Here is a 16,901-nt window from a genome sequence, read left to right as displayed (position 1 = left end):
TCTACAGTATGCTAAAAGTCTCACGCCACTGTTTAACAATATCCGATTCGCTAATAATTATATGGCGTGATTTTGCATATTATTAATAACAATGTTGTTGTTGTTGCACAATATGATAATACTTTATACAATATTAAATTATATTCAACACGTTCTATAACTAATAAAATATTCTAAATTCAGGGTGAAGAAAAAAATTAAAAATCAAATTAAACATTGAAATTTAAAAAAACTTACACTACACATACAATGCAGTGCTTATTATAGTAATTTACATTGTGTATTGGAGTTAGGTATAATAAAATGCAATAAATCAAAATATGCAAGATCTTTCAAATAAATCAACTGTAAATTCTTGCTTTTCAAATATTATTAAACATTATATAAATTGTATTTTTCAAAAATTAACATCATATATTAATAGTAAACATTACTGTTTTTGATAAATAACAAAGTTCAATGCGATGGTTTCTCAAACTTAATCTGCATGTAATTTGAGTTTCCAGGTTCTTTCACAAAACCCATTGAGCTATACCAATTAACATTACTATCTTTACACTCCAATGAAATCTTGTAACAATTTAGGACGCGTGACAGAGCAATCAGACGTTGAACAACACTGTAAGAATTTGACAAAAGTTAGTAATTAGTGTTTAAACGTTTTGACATGATATATTATATTATGAAGACTAACACTGATGTGAAATAATTTTATTAATTGCTAAACTATATTCCAGAAGAGAACATTAATCGTGTCCCGACCAAAACTTGTCTAAATCCGCATATCGCCCACTCAACGACAATGATTTGTTCAAGTTTGGTATATTCGGCCACACTACGCTATAATTTATTTATGTATATTATACAACATATACAAAAAGGAGAAGATTGTGCCACCGACCAGTCGGTATGTGTAAAACGGTAATGTTCTCTCCTGGTATATAATATATACACAATAGTCAATTTGTAAAGCTCACATTAATATAAACAATTGGATGGTAAGTTGGAAAATATGATATCTAGGTACTACATAGGTATGTGACAACGGGATTGGTGTCTAAGTTTAGTAAAATCCTGAAATCATAAGTCAGTGTTATGTTTATTTTTTTATTTTTCAAAAATATAAATGAATATTGTATAGGTATGTTTTTTCAAGATTCAATCTAACAACTCTGTTCAAATATATTTTATCTATTAATCATACCTAACATTTCTAGTTATATTTCAATGCATACAAAAGTTCTCGTTGTTTCAAGTATTTATCAGACGAAGAAATCGTTAAAATAACTTACATTTTTCCAAACCGTTGTCCTCTGCAGTTAGAGTTGACAACAATGTCTTCAATTCTACCGCGCTGCAATTCAAATGCATAGATTAATAACGTATCTCATAGGTATGTGTAAAAGACTGCAATTATGTCTAACTTGTCCACAGAGGTGTATGAATTTTTTTTCAATAGTCAGGGAACCGGATGCCACTATGCAGTTTTTCTCAGTATCCTCGACAACGATTATGTAATATGTACCGCTGTTGTTCTTCATCACTTCAAAAGTGTCTAAAAAAATGATGACATGTGTTAAAAGCGGTGGAAAAGACACTAGGTACAAATAAATAAATAATAATTAACAATCCCACTGACTCGAATACATCTGCTGAGTGACGCTTCCCGTCACGGTCAGTTGAGACAACAGGTCCACGTATCCTGCGACAGAATAAAATAAAAATTAAGTATGCTTAAAAGAAGAACGCTCGACCAGAAAGCACTCATTGCGTACCACGTCCGAAATCCGTCAAGCACAGGGGCCTCAATCGGTATTTGCAGCTACCGTCGTCGACCGACAGTTGGTCGGCTCGAGTCGTGTCGTCGGCGGCGGTGGCGGCGGCCAGCGTTCGCGGATCGAACAGGTAGTCGACGGCCATCGTCGTCGGCACGATATGAGCAATAAGAACTATAGCTGAAAGTCCGTAAAGAAGGGCGAACGGCGGCCTCGGCTACACGTGTTTGTCGCAAAACGAAAACGTATTGCTTTTAAACCTGATCAGCGGCAACGATCGTTCGTCCCGGCGCGGCGTTGACGAAGATCGATGGCGACGGACAGTTGACGGCAAAACGTGCGCGAGAGACGGCTGTCTTACCTCCACGCCACCACTACCGGCACTACTTGGACGGGAAATCGAGCATTCCTCGATACGCGGCCTCATATCGGTGTGTTTTATTATAACTATATTTTGCGTCTTGACGGCCGTATTTCGCTTTCACCGCTAACAGGTTATCAGTTATCACGAGCATAATATTGTAGAACATAATGATAATAATAATCAATAATAATAATAATAATAATAATTATGTTCTATATTATTATTACTGTGACCGTGCAGCCGTGGTCTGCCTCTGCAGGCTGCAGCAGCAGCGTGTGCGGTGTGCCTGTATTATACGAACCAATTGGTTGGTGGTGCGGTGTGGCGCGGTGGTACAGAAACGCGTACGTCCGACGTCTATATAGCCCGCGAGTCTCGATCATACGTCGTCGTCGTCGTCGTTAACGGAGCGTGCGTACGCGCTTGCACGACGCCACGACAACGACGGCTGCAGTTCAAGGCCTCGCGGAGTCGCGGCGAAGATTATTTTGGATTATGATTTTATGGAGTATGCTGTAATGCTGCATAGTGTATACTGTATGTCTATACAGTTGTAGCCAGTAGGTATGGTTGTCACTTGTCAGTTGTCAGTAACTCACTTGTGACTTGTATGAGGTCACTAATTTCCAATTTGAATATGTCGAACTATTTTACACACACACACACTAGTTGGTAGTTTGAAACGAAAACGTATGACAAAAATGTAGGACTTATAGTTTATTAGCTTATATACCTATAGACTATAAGCAAGGTTGGGCAAGTTAATGAAAATAATTAACAAAGAAAAAATTTAACTCGATAAGTTTAATGTTAAGATGGAAAATAAATTTAACTTAACTCGGTTAAAAAAAGTTAATTTTTTTCAAGCTACAACATTTTTAAGTCATAAAGTTCCCTAGTATTTTGATTTACACAAATATTTATCAAGATGATTAACACTGTACAAACGTCAGATTATTGTGATTTGTGATGTACAGATATAATATTAAAAAATAAATGACCAAAATCGAAAAAGAGTCAAGAAATCAGTATTATTTGTTAGCTCCACATGATACGAAAAGAAAATTAACTCAACTGCACGATAATCATAAGTGCAAATGGGGGGTGGCGGAGGGTGCTTAGCCCCCCTAGAATTTCTATCTCCCCCCAAAACTAATGATTTCATTACTATATTTTAAAAGCATCATAAGAGTATCAAGTTTAGACCTGATCTACAGCCCCCCCCCCCAAAAAAAAAAAATTCAAACACTATTTACGCCTATGACGATAATGATAATTAACTGTAAAAAGTTAAGTTAATAATAATTACAATTTCAACTAGATAAGTTAAAAAGTTAAAAACGAAAATAATTGACTAGGTACCTAATTAAGTTAATGCCTATTTTTGCCTTTAAGTTATGGGATGTAGGTACAAGGTACTTTAAAACCGAATCGAATTTAATATCGAACAATATTTTGACGGATTCCGAAGCGTCGTACATTTTTAAGCATGTGTTGGTGACTAATAATAAATTATAGTAAATATTATTATTATAATTATTAATTTTACTATACTTCTAATGGTGATTTCGAAAATATCCGAAAATGTATTTACTAAAAATATTATGAACTTTCAGCTGTTTTCCGTATATCACGTATTAGATACTATGCGAAAAGAATTTTTATTTTAGAAAATATTTAAATATTATAAAAATATTAACTAATTTATTTGTATTTTACTTTAAAGTTATTAAAACGTTACAACAAGTCACTAACTGTTAATTGTTATACAATATATAAGGGTAGGTAGGTACTCTGGACTCTGGAGTACACGTAAAATACAATAATATAACAAGTAACAACTAACCAAAAACTAAAACCCCCCATTTGTGTTTGTATTCCAATCTATCTACTACCTATTAACTAATGAACAGCGCTTCCCACACCTCCCTGCAATTAGTTAATCCAGACGAAATAACAGAGAGAAAACATAACATATGACTATATGAGCATATGATGAGAGAGAAAAACATGTTTTGGGCTATATGCTTTGGCACACTACAACGGCCCAAAACCTGTCTTTTCTCTCTCAACAAACCCGTCTGGTGATTTCTCTCTCTATGTGTTGTCCATTAATTTATAGATATATGGTACCTACACACAATTATAGGTTTTACAATTCATTTTTATCATATTATGTAAACGATCCAAGTTCTGGCCACCACGGCATATATATTATATTTGTATTTTAATAATATAATACTATAGTGGTTCCCACCTCAGTTGCGATACCACAAGCAAACAATTTACCAATGTACTACAGCAAGTGTACTGTCGTACAGAGTACAGACGGTCGACGGACAAACGTCGGACAGACTCGGACAAAACTCTTTGTTACTCCTCGTGACACCAAAGATGACTAGATTAACGGCAGCATAATGTTACGTCATAAATGATAAATTATATAATAAGTAGTATACCTACCGCTGCACACCGTGGTATAATTGTATAATAATATATTACGCATACGTATATTGTACATAGGTATAACCGTATCATAAGCGTCACTAAGTGGTATCTTGGATACTGTATTATAAAAAAAACTAACCAAATAACAAATTATTTTCAGATAATTTAGAATTTTGACTCTAGTGACGCTCGCATAGGGAATATTAAATGTATAAGGAAGACGGTCACAATAAAACAACCACTTGTACACTTCGTAAAGAGGAGCGTGGAATCGGAACCATAAATGTCCTTATAATTTATATATTGGGTTTACGGGAGTATAGGACTGATTTTATGTAGGCACACACATACCTAGATATTAATATAATATTATGATTATATAGAGTCGGATAAAATGAATAACCGATTATGTAATGACCGATGGAGCTGTATGTAGCAGGGTCTAGTGGTAGGGTTCTAACCCTCCTTAAAATTTCTCCATTCTACTAAAAAATCTTATTTTCCACCATAATCAATACACAGAGTTGATAAATTATTACTTATTAGTCATTTCTAGATTTAAAATAACCTGTAAGATGTCAATAACATCGAGAATATTATTGTTTCAGTTTTTTTTTTGGCTGACATTGCTAAACGTTTGCAATAATCGTCGTATCACATATTCAAGTATTATCGATTATTACCACGTTTATAACGGCCTGAAGAAGCTCTATACAGATGACCATATAGGTTTACTCTAAACGTAGACTAAATTTGAAACTAACTCTATAACATGGTTTAGCTAGTTATATAAAAAATGATTATCAAAATATAATGTAAAATGGTCTGAATTCTGTGTAATGTTTTAGGTAAAATCGAAAAAATTTAATTATTTTAAAATTTCCAAAAGCTGTAACTCATTCAATTTTAGGTTTAGAACTATGGTCAATGGATCAAAATTACTTAGAACAAAATAGTCTATCCATATCCGGTGAAAAAAATAGGTGTTGCAAATTAAAAAAAAAAAATTTGTATTGCGCATGCGCATACTACAAGAGTTAAAAATTTGAAATTTGCCCTTAAATGTGTACTTCAGTACCCCTTAGCTATTGCAGCAAACCGTATTTCAATCTAAGATTATCGGGCTGAGATATTTAGTGGTACATTTAAAACGGGACACACTGTATTATATATTGTTAAATATTTTATTTATTATTATATTATTAGTCTGGTGTACGATTACAAAAATAAATTACAAATATATAATATTATATATACATACACTGCAGGCACGAAAATCGGAATAATGTTGTAGCAACAACGCATGTAATAATTGCGTGATAAGTGATAACAATTTGCAGCTGTCTGCCGCGGCCGTTCGGATCAGATTGGACTACGCCGCAGTAGTATACATAATTTTAATTAGGCATATATTATATTATTAGGGCAATAAAACGACCTGATCGACGGCATTCCGGTAGGTATATAAATGGAAGTATAATATTGACGGGCGTTCATGTTCATACGCTTTACCGACATGAATGTTATGACATTGTGTGCATGTAATAATATGTGTGACCTATTTAACTGGCAGGGTTATTAATTTGTCTAAACCAATTTGTGTATTTTTTAAAATACAAAAATGATTTTCATATAATACATTTTATTATAACACTGTATTTTTATATTTTTTATAAAAATATCATACAAATCGTAGTATTATTACTCAAATGTAACCGTGTACGAATAATTTGATATTAAGATAAAACTGTATTTGTAACGACAGAAAGTGATTTAAAAAAATTAATAATAATATTATATTATGTAATTATAAATTATAATAGGCGTATAGTGTATACGACCTTATAAATCACTCCGTATATAGTCTAAGGCACAAGCAGTGCTCAACCGAGGTATGTAAGTATAATTATCACTCATGTATTGGTACAGTTTTATATAAAATAAGCAATTAACATAAAATCAGTCGTCTCGTCGCCAAAGCTGAACCTTATCGGTATATTATGTAAATTGTTTAGTAAACTACTACCTAATGGTTTCTGCAAAATACCGGTGTACGGTTTGCCCACATAGGTAAGTACCATCACGGCCGCTGCATTCGATATTTGTATTGGCAATTTTACAATTTATTTTAAATATAATATATATTTTATAGATTTATATAATTATATAATATAATATGATAATATATATCTAGAATAAAGAGAAAACCGGAAAATTAAATTTATACCATACACAAATACTTGAATAATGGTACAATTTATATGGTGCTATTAATTATATTTATTAATGTGTTAAACATTTATGAAAAAAATTAAATGGCATTGATAGCAAACTAAAAATGTATACATTTAGTAATATACCTACTAATTTAGGTAAATCTATTCAGAAAATAATACAACATTATAATACAATGTAAATAATTGAAAATAACACTGGACTTGACTTTAATTTTGTAATGACTCGTGAAAACTAACATAATAAAAGTGACAAAATGTGTTTTTGAATTTTTAAATTGAAAACTTCTACGATTGCCACGTATCATGTCGCTTTAAAATTCGAAAAGTTTCTTTCCACATCACAAGACACATTTGGTGCATACTTCAATATTTAAAACGGGAAATTATGATAAATTGATAACTCTACAAATTGTATTATTGTAATATCCATGCAATTATCTATAGAAATATGCAGTATCAATATGAATTTTTATAAAAATGCTCAACAAAAAGTCAGTTGTCATATACCTATTAGTTATTACTAAGTATATTTCATGATATAATTTTTATTAAAGTAATTTATTTTACTATTTATTAGTAATACAGAAATTAAATTAAATGTTTTCGAAAATATTGTATTTGAAAATGTCATTATGTTTATAAAATATAATAATATACTTTAAAATTTACATTTTCAAATACCCATGAATATCATTTTTAAATTACAGAAAATAATTATATTGTTAAACTTCATTTAAATATATAATTCCGTTAAAATATCTATAAAAACATGTGTCTACCTATATATTTTTTTTTGGATTTTTCATGAATTTTTAACTAAAATTAATTTTGAAAAAAAATTGTGGATTTACGCTCAAATTTTTTTTTATTTCCACTAACAAGAGTTTGTGAGGAACGTTGTATTAATTTTTTCAAACTTTTTGACCGACTAAAAATATTTTTATCCACTATAATATTAAAAAAACTAATAAAATTTCGAAATTTTATTATACCTACAAATATCTAAAATAGAGTCAAAAAATTGTGTGGTGTATAACTTGTTACTTATGACTATTATATATATATATATACACGGTCTACTGTCTAGTGTACAACAAAACGTGCATGATTGTAGTCTGTAGTTTAGTTTGTTACAAATTTGTTACACATTATGTAATTTATCTTTTATTGTTATAATAACATGAGTTTTATAGAAGTTATAAAAAGTATACACAGAGACATTAATGACATTAATGACATAAGTTTTTTGAAAAAATATTTCAATTATTATTGCATTTCGATTTTCTGATCTTTTTACACAATGTTTTTTTTGTGATCTTTTATTGGTATATAAGGCTCTGTGCCAGGAATGGTATATATACTACTTAATTATGTCTATCAAAAAATATGGCGATCTCCTCTGATTGTGAACTATTTACCTATTCCAAATTTAAGAAAATACTTAGATGATAATAATATCACGAATAGAGTTGTTATTGAAGAGAAACGTGGTTTTCGACCTGACTGGGCCACTGCAACCTACAATTGAATTTTCAACGATTCTAACTGTCTGCGGCGAAACGGTCGCGGTGAAATGTCCGGGTTCGCATATTAATTCGTGGTATAAGCTGCTTAAGAGCTAAAACTATAATATAACGTTTATGAAAACTCCTGGGTGTGCCGGCGATAACAATCTATAGTAGACGACTGCCAATAGGTAATAAATAATAATATTATATTATAGAGTCCGTATTTTGAGAATCCGTTTGTTGTTTTTGTTATCGACGATTGACGAATAACGATCGTTTTCTACAAAAATTAAATATTATTTATATTTAATTTGGAAACAGGGAGCGCTACTAATCGGTATATTACGTTTGCTTGTTAGGTACTGTTGTAACGTCTTGCAAATTGTAATTTTGTTGAAAATACTAAATAATAAAAACCACACTCCTGGAGTCATGCACGTCACGTCGGCGCTAAACAGTAAACATTAAACTACCTATACGGCTTTACTTTATTTTATAAAATTATAAATATTTATAAATTATAAATAAGTGAAGTGATGAATAAACTTCAAAAATTCTCCATATCGGACTTCTTCAATAAGAAGAAAAATGACCAAGGTAATCCAAACATTTTAATTAAACAATAATTATAACGATGGTTATAATAATAATATAATATATCAAATAAACGCCCAAACTCTAAAGGCGTACAATATTATTATTATAATATCTCATTTCAGTGTGAGAAAACCAAATAATATCTAAGAAATAGTCTGCGGCGAAATGCCCTAGACCCATTAATATGTGGTGGAATCACTTGAAACGTGTTGTATAATATTATATAAATTTATAATATTTTATTATTGCATTCCTAATATATGCTAATATACAAATTGAAAACCTAATACCAAAAATTAAATAATATATTAATCGTTTCTAATATTTTTTTCGTATTTATTTAATGTTTTTAAGAAACAAATTTATATTCATAAAAATGTCGAAGGACGCTGCGTCCCCCCCCCCCCCAATTCAACCACTGCAGTATCTACAGTAGAAGTTGTTTAAACGCTAATTCAACATCATAAAATATTTTAAGATTCATATAAAAAAATGATTGATGTATTTTATTTATTGTTTATTAATTTAGATACTTAATATTGTAAATTGTTTCATAATTATTTTAAACTATATTATGTTTATACAATTATATAGTAGGTAGGTACTAAGTGCAATGTGTTATAACTAGAGCACGGATTTATATGCATTAATAACTAACCAAATATGCGCTAAAAATTCTTAAATATGCATAAATATATGCACTAAAATGTTAAAATATGCACAAAAAATAAAAATATGCATAATAAAATTATCAAAAAAATTATCGAACTTGTAGGTAGTTTTAATCTATAAGAAAAAAATAGGAATCAATTTATATCAACAATGTATCCTAAAACAAATTTTAGTCTTTAAAATCTTTATCTTATTAAGTATTTTATTACCCCGATTATTGATCTAAGGTCATATTTGGAAAAACCGTTTATACCTACAAGTATACCTATTAATTTATTTTGATATATAAAGAAAACTGATACAGTTGCAATTGAGTTACAAGAAGATAGTATATTTTTATTAATATTTGTCCGTAGAAATGTGTCTGGTCCCACAATATCCTTGCACAATCTGTTCAAAATCAGTGATATAGTTAATTTAAAATATAATATAAAAAATATATAAAAAATAAATCTTAATTATTTATAAAAAAAATTCATTATAAATCATATTATTGGTATACATCAATGACAAATATATAATATAAAAAAAATGTTATCAAAAAATTGTATAATGATTTCAACCCAAAGTATACTTAATAAAAAATACATTCATCGTTTCACTAAGAATCTAAAATTGTATAATGATTGTGTCTAAAATAAAAATGTGTAATGATTTCAAGTATATGTAAAATAGTTAGTAAAAATTTAAAATGATAAAAAAGTAGATTACAAATATTAGGTATAAATATATAAATTTGAATAAAATGTGTAGTTTAAATAGATAAGCCATATAATTCTTCTTGTTTTTTAACGAAAAGATCCAATGTAGTGCTATATTAATAATTAAGAAATATATTAAATAATTTAAATTTTAAAGATTAAGAAATTAATTAAAAATAACTGATTATGTAATATTAATTGTTTACTTACAGGCCATCCGAGTATATTATAATGTAAAAAAAATAGTATGTCATTGTAAAAAAAGTAGATGAAAATTAGCATGTTCAATAAATATATATGTCATGCAAGTCTTTCAATTATAAATTTGTCAACCCATATCTGGTTAATTGTTGCTCCAAAAAATAATCAAATGTGGAGCTGAAATTATAAGTAAGAAATATTTTAATTAAATAAAAAAAAAAAAATTATAAATAGTTTACTTACAGTCCATAGAACAATTCAGGGCTTATTTTTGTTGTTGTCGGTGGAGGTTTTGTGATTGTTGTTTCTGTGTGTACAAAGTGATATAATGATGTGTTTTTTTTTTGTATATTTATTTCTTTAATGTTGGCAATTATTTTTTCTTGTAAATCATAGTTTAGACGGTTATACAAATCATTAATTTTTGCCGTACTTGTATTAAAATTATACTTAATTATATTGTCCACCGCTTTTTGAATAATTTTAATTTTAATATTAAGGTTTGTTTCACATTTTTTAACTGTTTCATTATTATTGTAATTTTTAATATTTAAATTAAACATTTTTGTATTCATCTAGGATAAGAATGTTATTATTAGTATTATTATTATTAAGAGGATGTTACACCTGCTCATGTAAAATGTGCGGTATCGTACACATGTAAGACGAAGGAAACACGGGGGGGTTCGACATCCTCTTAAATATATCATAAATATATAATATAATATGTATATATATATATTTACTTTATATATATGCGCATTTTCTTGAATTTGCTCCCTGGTTAATGCATACAATTGGTTTATTATATAATCACCTTTCCTCAGTTGATAATTGTATACCATTGACTTAACCAGGGGGTTAATTATATTTATCGTATATATAAATGGTCCATGATCATACCTCTTGTGCCTCGTTAATAAATTGTTTTTTAGGAATTTATCTACTGTTTTGGTGATTAAAAATTTACAATTATTAAATGTATCATTTTTATTTATGATATTCATGACTAAGATGAATGATTGACATATATCGCTAATCTGAAAATTATGAATATTACATTTAAATAATATATTATAATATAATATTGTTATAAATGATGAGTTATTACTGTAGCATTGCAAAGTGCTGTATTATGCATATAAATGTGCATAAAGTTTAATATTAATGCATCGGTGTAATTGAACCTCTCTGATATAAAAGTATTTCTTTGTACATCTATTATTTTGTTGTCTATCAACATTTGATTATTGTTTGTAAATATACTGTAAAAAATTTTTGTAAATAAACTGTAAAAAATTTTTGTAAATATACTGTAAAAATTAAATGTTATTGTACTTACGATTTAACTTTAAAATTTATATCACAACTCAATTGTTTGGCATAATATTTAAAATTGTTTTTAAATTCGTAAAATTTGCATTTAATAATTGCATAATAAATATACCCATTATCCGTATTAACATTTGTTTTGTAAGTATTAAAAATGTTTAAAAATTGTATTAGTTTTTGTATCTTACAACAATCAATATATATTGTAAATATGTTCTTAAAATTATCTATACAATTGTCTATTCCGTATCTGTAATTCTTGTAAATTATTGTTAAATACTGTTAAATTATTGTTAAATAATGTTAAATTATTGTTAAATACTGTTAAATTCTAAATGTTTAATACTCACGAATCTCTGTACACAAACATGTTTGAGTTTGGTAGGTTTTTAATAGCAGAGATATATGTCATCATTTTAATATAGGAGGTGATATTTGTAACATTATTATTTTTAATATAATACCAAAACAAGTAAGGAATCCTTTTATTGTTACACATATGTAATATAGTATTAATGAAGTAGGATGTACTATATAAAATTTGTATTTCATCAATACATTCATTCTTTTTTTCTTCTCTATAGTTGGTAATAAATTAATAGATTATTAGTGTTAAGTAAATTGTTTAAGGTATTAAATATAGTATAGCTTACTTATTTGTTAAATCATATAAATGTAATAAATTTTTCATTTGTACACTTTTCATTTTATTCTTAGTTGACTGGTAGGCACTATTTTTTATTGATTTATTTTTTTTAGCAAATTTTGGATTACCATAAACGAATTTTTTTGCTAATACATTCAGATCAGTTATGTATTCATTGTCAGTTAGAAAATTAAAAATTGCTTCAATGTCATCGGGCAATTTTAAACCGTCAACATTGCCATTCATAATGTTTGCTTGGAGTATGCAAGCATTGCCCAAGTACTTGCATACATCAATACGATAATGACCAAAACTCTTTAATATGTACTCGAGTTGGTCATTAGTCAAGATTACTGGCTCACGATTGCGAGCTAGCAATCGGTGACCAAATACAATTGAATCTGATATATTTTTACTTATTTCCTTGTAAGGTAAGATAAAAAAAAAAAAAATTAATTTGGAAAAAAAAAAATTAAACTCCATTTATGCTTACATTTTCATAAACATTTTTTTTTTCCTATTTTGACATACCAAGGGCTCTTTTTCTTCATCTTTGGGTTGCTCTAATATATAATATAATAAAAAAATTTGATATTTTATAATATTATAAAATAATTACTCACCAATACTTGTTGTCAACAACAATACTAATTGTTCATGACTTTTATTATTTGGCTCCTTTGGTGGATCTAATATGTATAAATATATTGTTAAATAAATATTTAAATTTTAATTATAAATTAAATATTTAATTTAAAATATAATATAATAAAACAATTTTATATTTGATTATTGTTATTAAATATACTGTAAAAAATTTTTGTAAATATACTGTAAAAATTAAATGTTATTGTAATATAATAAAAAAAATTTATATTTTATAATATTAAAAAATAATTACTCACCAATACTTTGTTCATAAATATAATCGATTTTTTCCTTTGGTGGATCTAATATATATGTATATATTGTTAAATAAATATTTAAATTTTTAATATAATAAAGTAACTAGGTATTCATAATTATTAAAATAAAAATAAAGTAATTACCAATAAAATCCGAAAGTTTTAAATTGTCAAAAATTATTATTTAGTATTTTCAACAAAATTACAATTTGCAAGACGTTACAACAGTACCTAACAAGCAAACGTAATATACCGATTAGTAGCGCTCCCTGTTTCCAAATTAAATATAAATAATATTTAATTTTTGTAGAAAACGATCGTTATTCGTCAATCGTCGATAACAAAAACAACAAACGGATTCTCAAAATACGGACTCTATAATATAATATTATTATTTATTACCTATTGGCAGTCGTCTACTATAGATTGTTATCGCCGGCACACCCAGGAATTTTCATAAACGTTATATTATAGTTTTAGCTCTTAAGCAGCTTATACCACGAATTAATATGCGAACCCGGACATTTCACCAAGACCGTTTCGCCGCAGACAGTTTCGCCGATGTACGGTCGCTGTGAAATGTCCGGGTTCGCATATTAATTCGTGGTATAAACTGCTTAAGAGCTAAAAATATAATATAACGTTTACGAAAACTGTGGTGTGCCGGCGATAACAATCTATAGTAGACGACTGCCAATAGGTAGTAAATAATAATATATTATAGAGTCCGTATTTTGAGAATCCGTTTGTTGTTTTTGTTATCGACGATTGACGAATAACGATCGTTTTCTACAAAAATTAAATATTATTTATATTTAATTTGGAAACAGGGAGCGCTACTAATCGGTATATTACGTTTGCTTGTTAGGTACTGTTGTAACGTCTTGCAAATTGTAATTTTGTTGAAAATACTAAATAATAAAAACCACACTCCTGGAGTCATGCACGTCACGTCGGCGCTAAACAGTAAACATTAAACTACCTATACGGCTTTACTTTATTTTATAAAATTATAAATATTTATAAATTATAAATAAGTGAAGTGATGAATAAACTTCAAAAATTCTCCATATCGGACTTCTTCAATAAGAAGAAGAAAAATGACCAAGGTAATCCAAACATTTTAATTAAACAATAATTATAACGATGGTTATAATAATAATATAATATATTAAATAAACGCCCAAACTCTAAAGGCGTACAATATTATTATTATAATATCTCATTTCAATGTGAGAAAACCAAATAATATCTACCTATGATTTATTAATTAATGTACTAATATAGTAATATAATATTTAAAACTATAGATATTAATGACAATGAATACAACGAACACAATGTCGATGATCCAGATATCCCTAAGACTTCAGGTATGTGATAACATTTTAATTTTTAAATAAATATTAAGATCAACTTGATTTTTAAATGAAAGTTTAGAATCAAAATTAACTTCTAAGTCATTAATAATATTTATATGTGACAAGTATAAGTTATTAATGCAGTTAGTAGTTAATAAATAATTAGTTTCTTTTAAAGAAAATGAAACAGTTGCATATTTATCAATATTTAATATCATACCGTTGTCATTGTACCATAATATAAATAAATTATTTAGATTTCTTGGAGCTGTTTAGCATCATTTAAACATTTAATTTTTTTTATAAATGTTGGTATCATCTGCTAATAGCAAACAGTTTGAGTTCTTAATATTTTTAGCTAGTTCATTAATAAAGAGAGATAATAATAGTAGTGACATAATATGATCACCTTGATGGACACCCAATGTTACATTTATAGACTGAGAAAGTCATTTTTATATTTTACAATTTGAGTACAATTTGTTAAAAAAATAATTTAACCATCATAAAAATGGATCATTAATACTATAATATAATTTAAGTTTGGAGATTACTAGACAACACAACTATACAAATATACAATTACGCAATTATACTGTGTGCATAGGTACTTCCTTATAGGTATTAGTATTTGAATTGTATTTTATAACATATAATAATACAAAATGGAAGTTGACCAAACATATTTTTGATTATATTTTTATTTTTAATAATAGTGAGTTTTATCATATTTAGCATTATAATTATTGACTTAAATGTAATTAGCATGTATTTTTTTTTTCAGTAAATAATGAAGACTCTATTGCTGTTAACAACAGTTAATGGCAACCAATTGAATTTACAGGAGATGATGACACTCCTGAATGTTGGGACTCAAAACAAGCAAAATACTTTTGTGAAGAATATCCATGGCTGTATTTCAAAAACAAAAAGTTGGGTTGTAATATTTGCCATAATGTAAATTTAAATCTTAATAAGAATCAAGTATCTCATGTGCATGTATCATCAAACTGGATTCAATGTGACATTGTTCCATCTGGAAATAGAATACCCAAACAACAAGCTAGTTTGAGGAAAAAGATCTCCAATTCAACCACTGCTTCTACATTAGGTAAAGGCAAATATGTTACACATTTTCATTGTTTCATACAATAAACCAAATTTTAAAAATGTTCACTTGCATGTTGGTGACTAATACTGACTATTGACTATAAACTTTTAGGTACCTATAATAAACATTTATTTTTTATTTTTTATAGAAATGAAATATTAAAAAAATAATAAATTTCATGACATTTTAAAAACGTTATTATAATATACAGCATTTTGGTTTGACTATTTAGTTATACTGTTATTGTGTATTCATTTTTCGTTGTAAGTACGATTGTACTTGATGTAAGACGGTTTGTTACATCGATTATATAGTACCTATATCTATATAGTAGTAATCCAGACATTCCGTGTTTAAAAGTCTGCCCCGATGTCCCAACAAAAACCTAATTATTCCGTATTTTTAAATATGTCGCATTTTCATACTTATAAAATATATGTAAAGAAAATTTTATATAATTTATTATAATAAATTGATTTATGCACAGTAAAATTATGTCTTAAATATTTTTTAAGGTTACTAAATAAATAATTTATAAATAATGATCAATAAATGTATATTTGTGAAAACAAGGCACACGCGTTTTCAATAAAGTGTTAAATGTTAAATGTTAAATGTATTTATTTATGACAAATCAATATTACATTAATTTGATTGGTGTTCGAAGAAATGAACACTGACCGGTCTTGTTTTCCCAGAAAAACACATTTACAGTGTACTTATATGTGGAATTTATTTATAAGACCAGAAATTTTCATTTTACTTAATTTATATTCAATTAATAAATTGAGTATAAGCTTTTATATTACAGTTTTTAACATGTCATTCATTTTATTTCTTATATTTTTATATTCGACTTAGGCAATATAATTATTTGGTATAATATTTATAAAATCATTCTTAAAAATGATTTATCTATATTTTCCGTCGTTCCCGACACATATTTGCCTTAATTTTTTCCGATGATTTTATTATCCAACTATCCGGTCGAGTGTACCTCGTCATTGATATTCATCAAACTGGCAAAATACTATGATAATTTT

General features: G+C 27.8%; 2 protein-coding genes and 1 long non-coding RNA gene across 3 annotated transcripts; 1 reads left to right on the top strand and 2 right to left on the bottom strand.

The window, feature by feature from the left end:
- Positions 1 to 197: 197 nt before the first annotated feature.
- On the bottom strand, positions 198 to 2,518 carry LOC132952384 (glucosamine 6-phosphate N-acetyltransferase). The gene is made up of 5 exons (XM_061024681.1): positions 1,776 to 2,518; positions 1,640 to 1,702; positions 1,425 to 1,555; positions 1,293 to 1,354; positions 198 to 619 (listed from the first exon to the last, which is right to left on the bottom strand). The coding sequence occupies exons 1-5, from the start codon at positions 1,918 to 1,920 to the stop codon at positions 457 to 459; spliced, it is 564 nt and encodes a 187-aa protein (XP_060880664.1). The 5' UTR covers positions 1,921 to 2,518; the 3' UTR covers positions 198 to 456.
- Positions 2,519 to 10,492: 7,974 nt separating this feature from the next.
- Positions 10,493 to 11,280, bottom strand: LOC132942692 (uncharacterized). The gene is made up of 3 exons (XM_061011306.1): positions 11,250 to 11,280; positions 10,747 to 11,078; positions 10,493 to 10,680 (listed from the first exon to the last, which is right to left on the bottom strand). Exons 2-3 carry the CDS (start codon positions 11,076 to 11,078, stop codon positions 10,620 to 10,622), a joined length of 393 nt encoding a protein of 130 aa, XP_060867289.1. The 5' UTR covers positions 11,250 to 11,280; the 3' UTR covers positions 10,493 to 10,619.
- A 3,059-nt stretch (positions 11,281 to 14,339) lies between these two features.
- LOC132941620 (uncharacterized) lies at positions 14,340 to 16,218 on the top strand. The gene is made up of 3 exons (XR_009664201.1): positions 14,340 to 14,495; positions 14,697 to 14,759; positions 15,532 to 16,218. It is a non-coding gene; the product is annotated as an uncharacterized LOC132941620 (long non-coding RNA).
- The last annotated feature ends 683 nt before the right edge of the window (positions 16,219 to 16,901 follow it).

This window comes from Metopolophium dirhodum, chromosome 1, assembly GCF_019925205.1.
Source record: "Metopolophium dirhodum isolate CAU chromosome 1, ASM1992520v1, whole genome shotgun sequence".
In the NCBI taxonomy this organism is placed as follows: domain Eukaryota; kingdom Metazoa; phylum Arthropoda; class Insecta; order Hemiptera; family Aphididae; genus Metopolophium; species Metopolophium dirhodum.
Note: the sequence above shows the minus strand (reverse complement) of the source record. Positions and strands in the feature narration are given on the sequence as shown.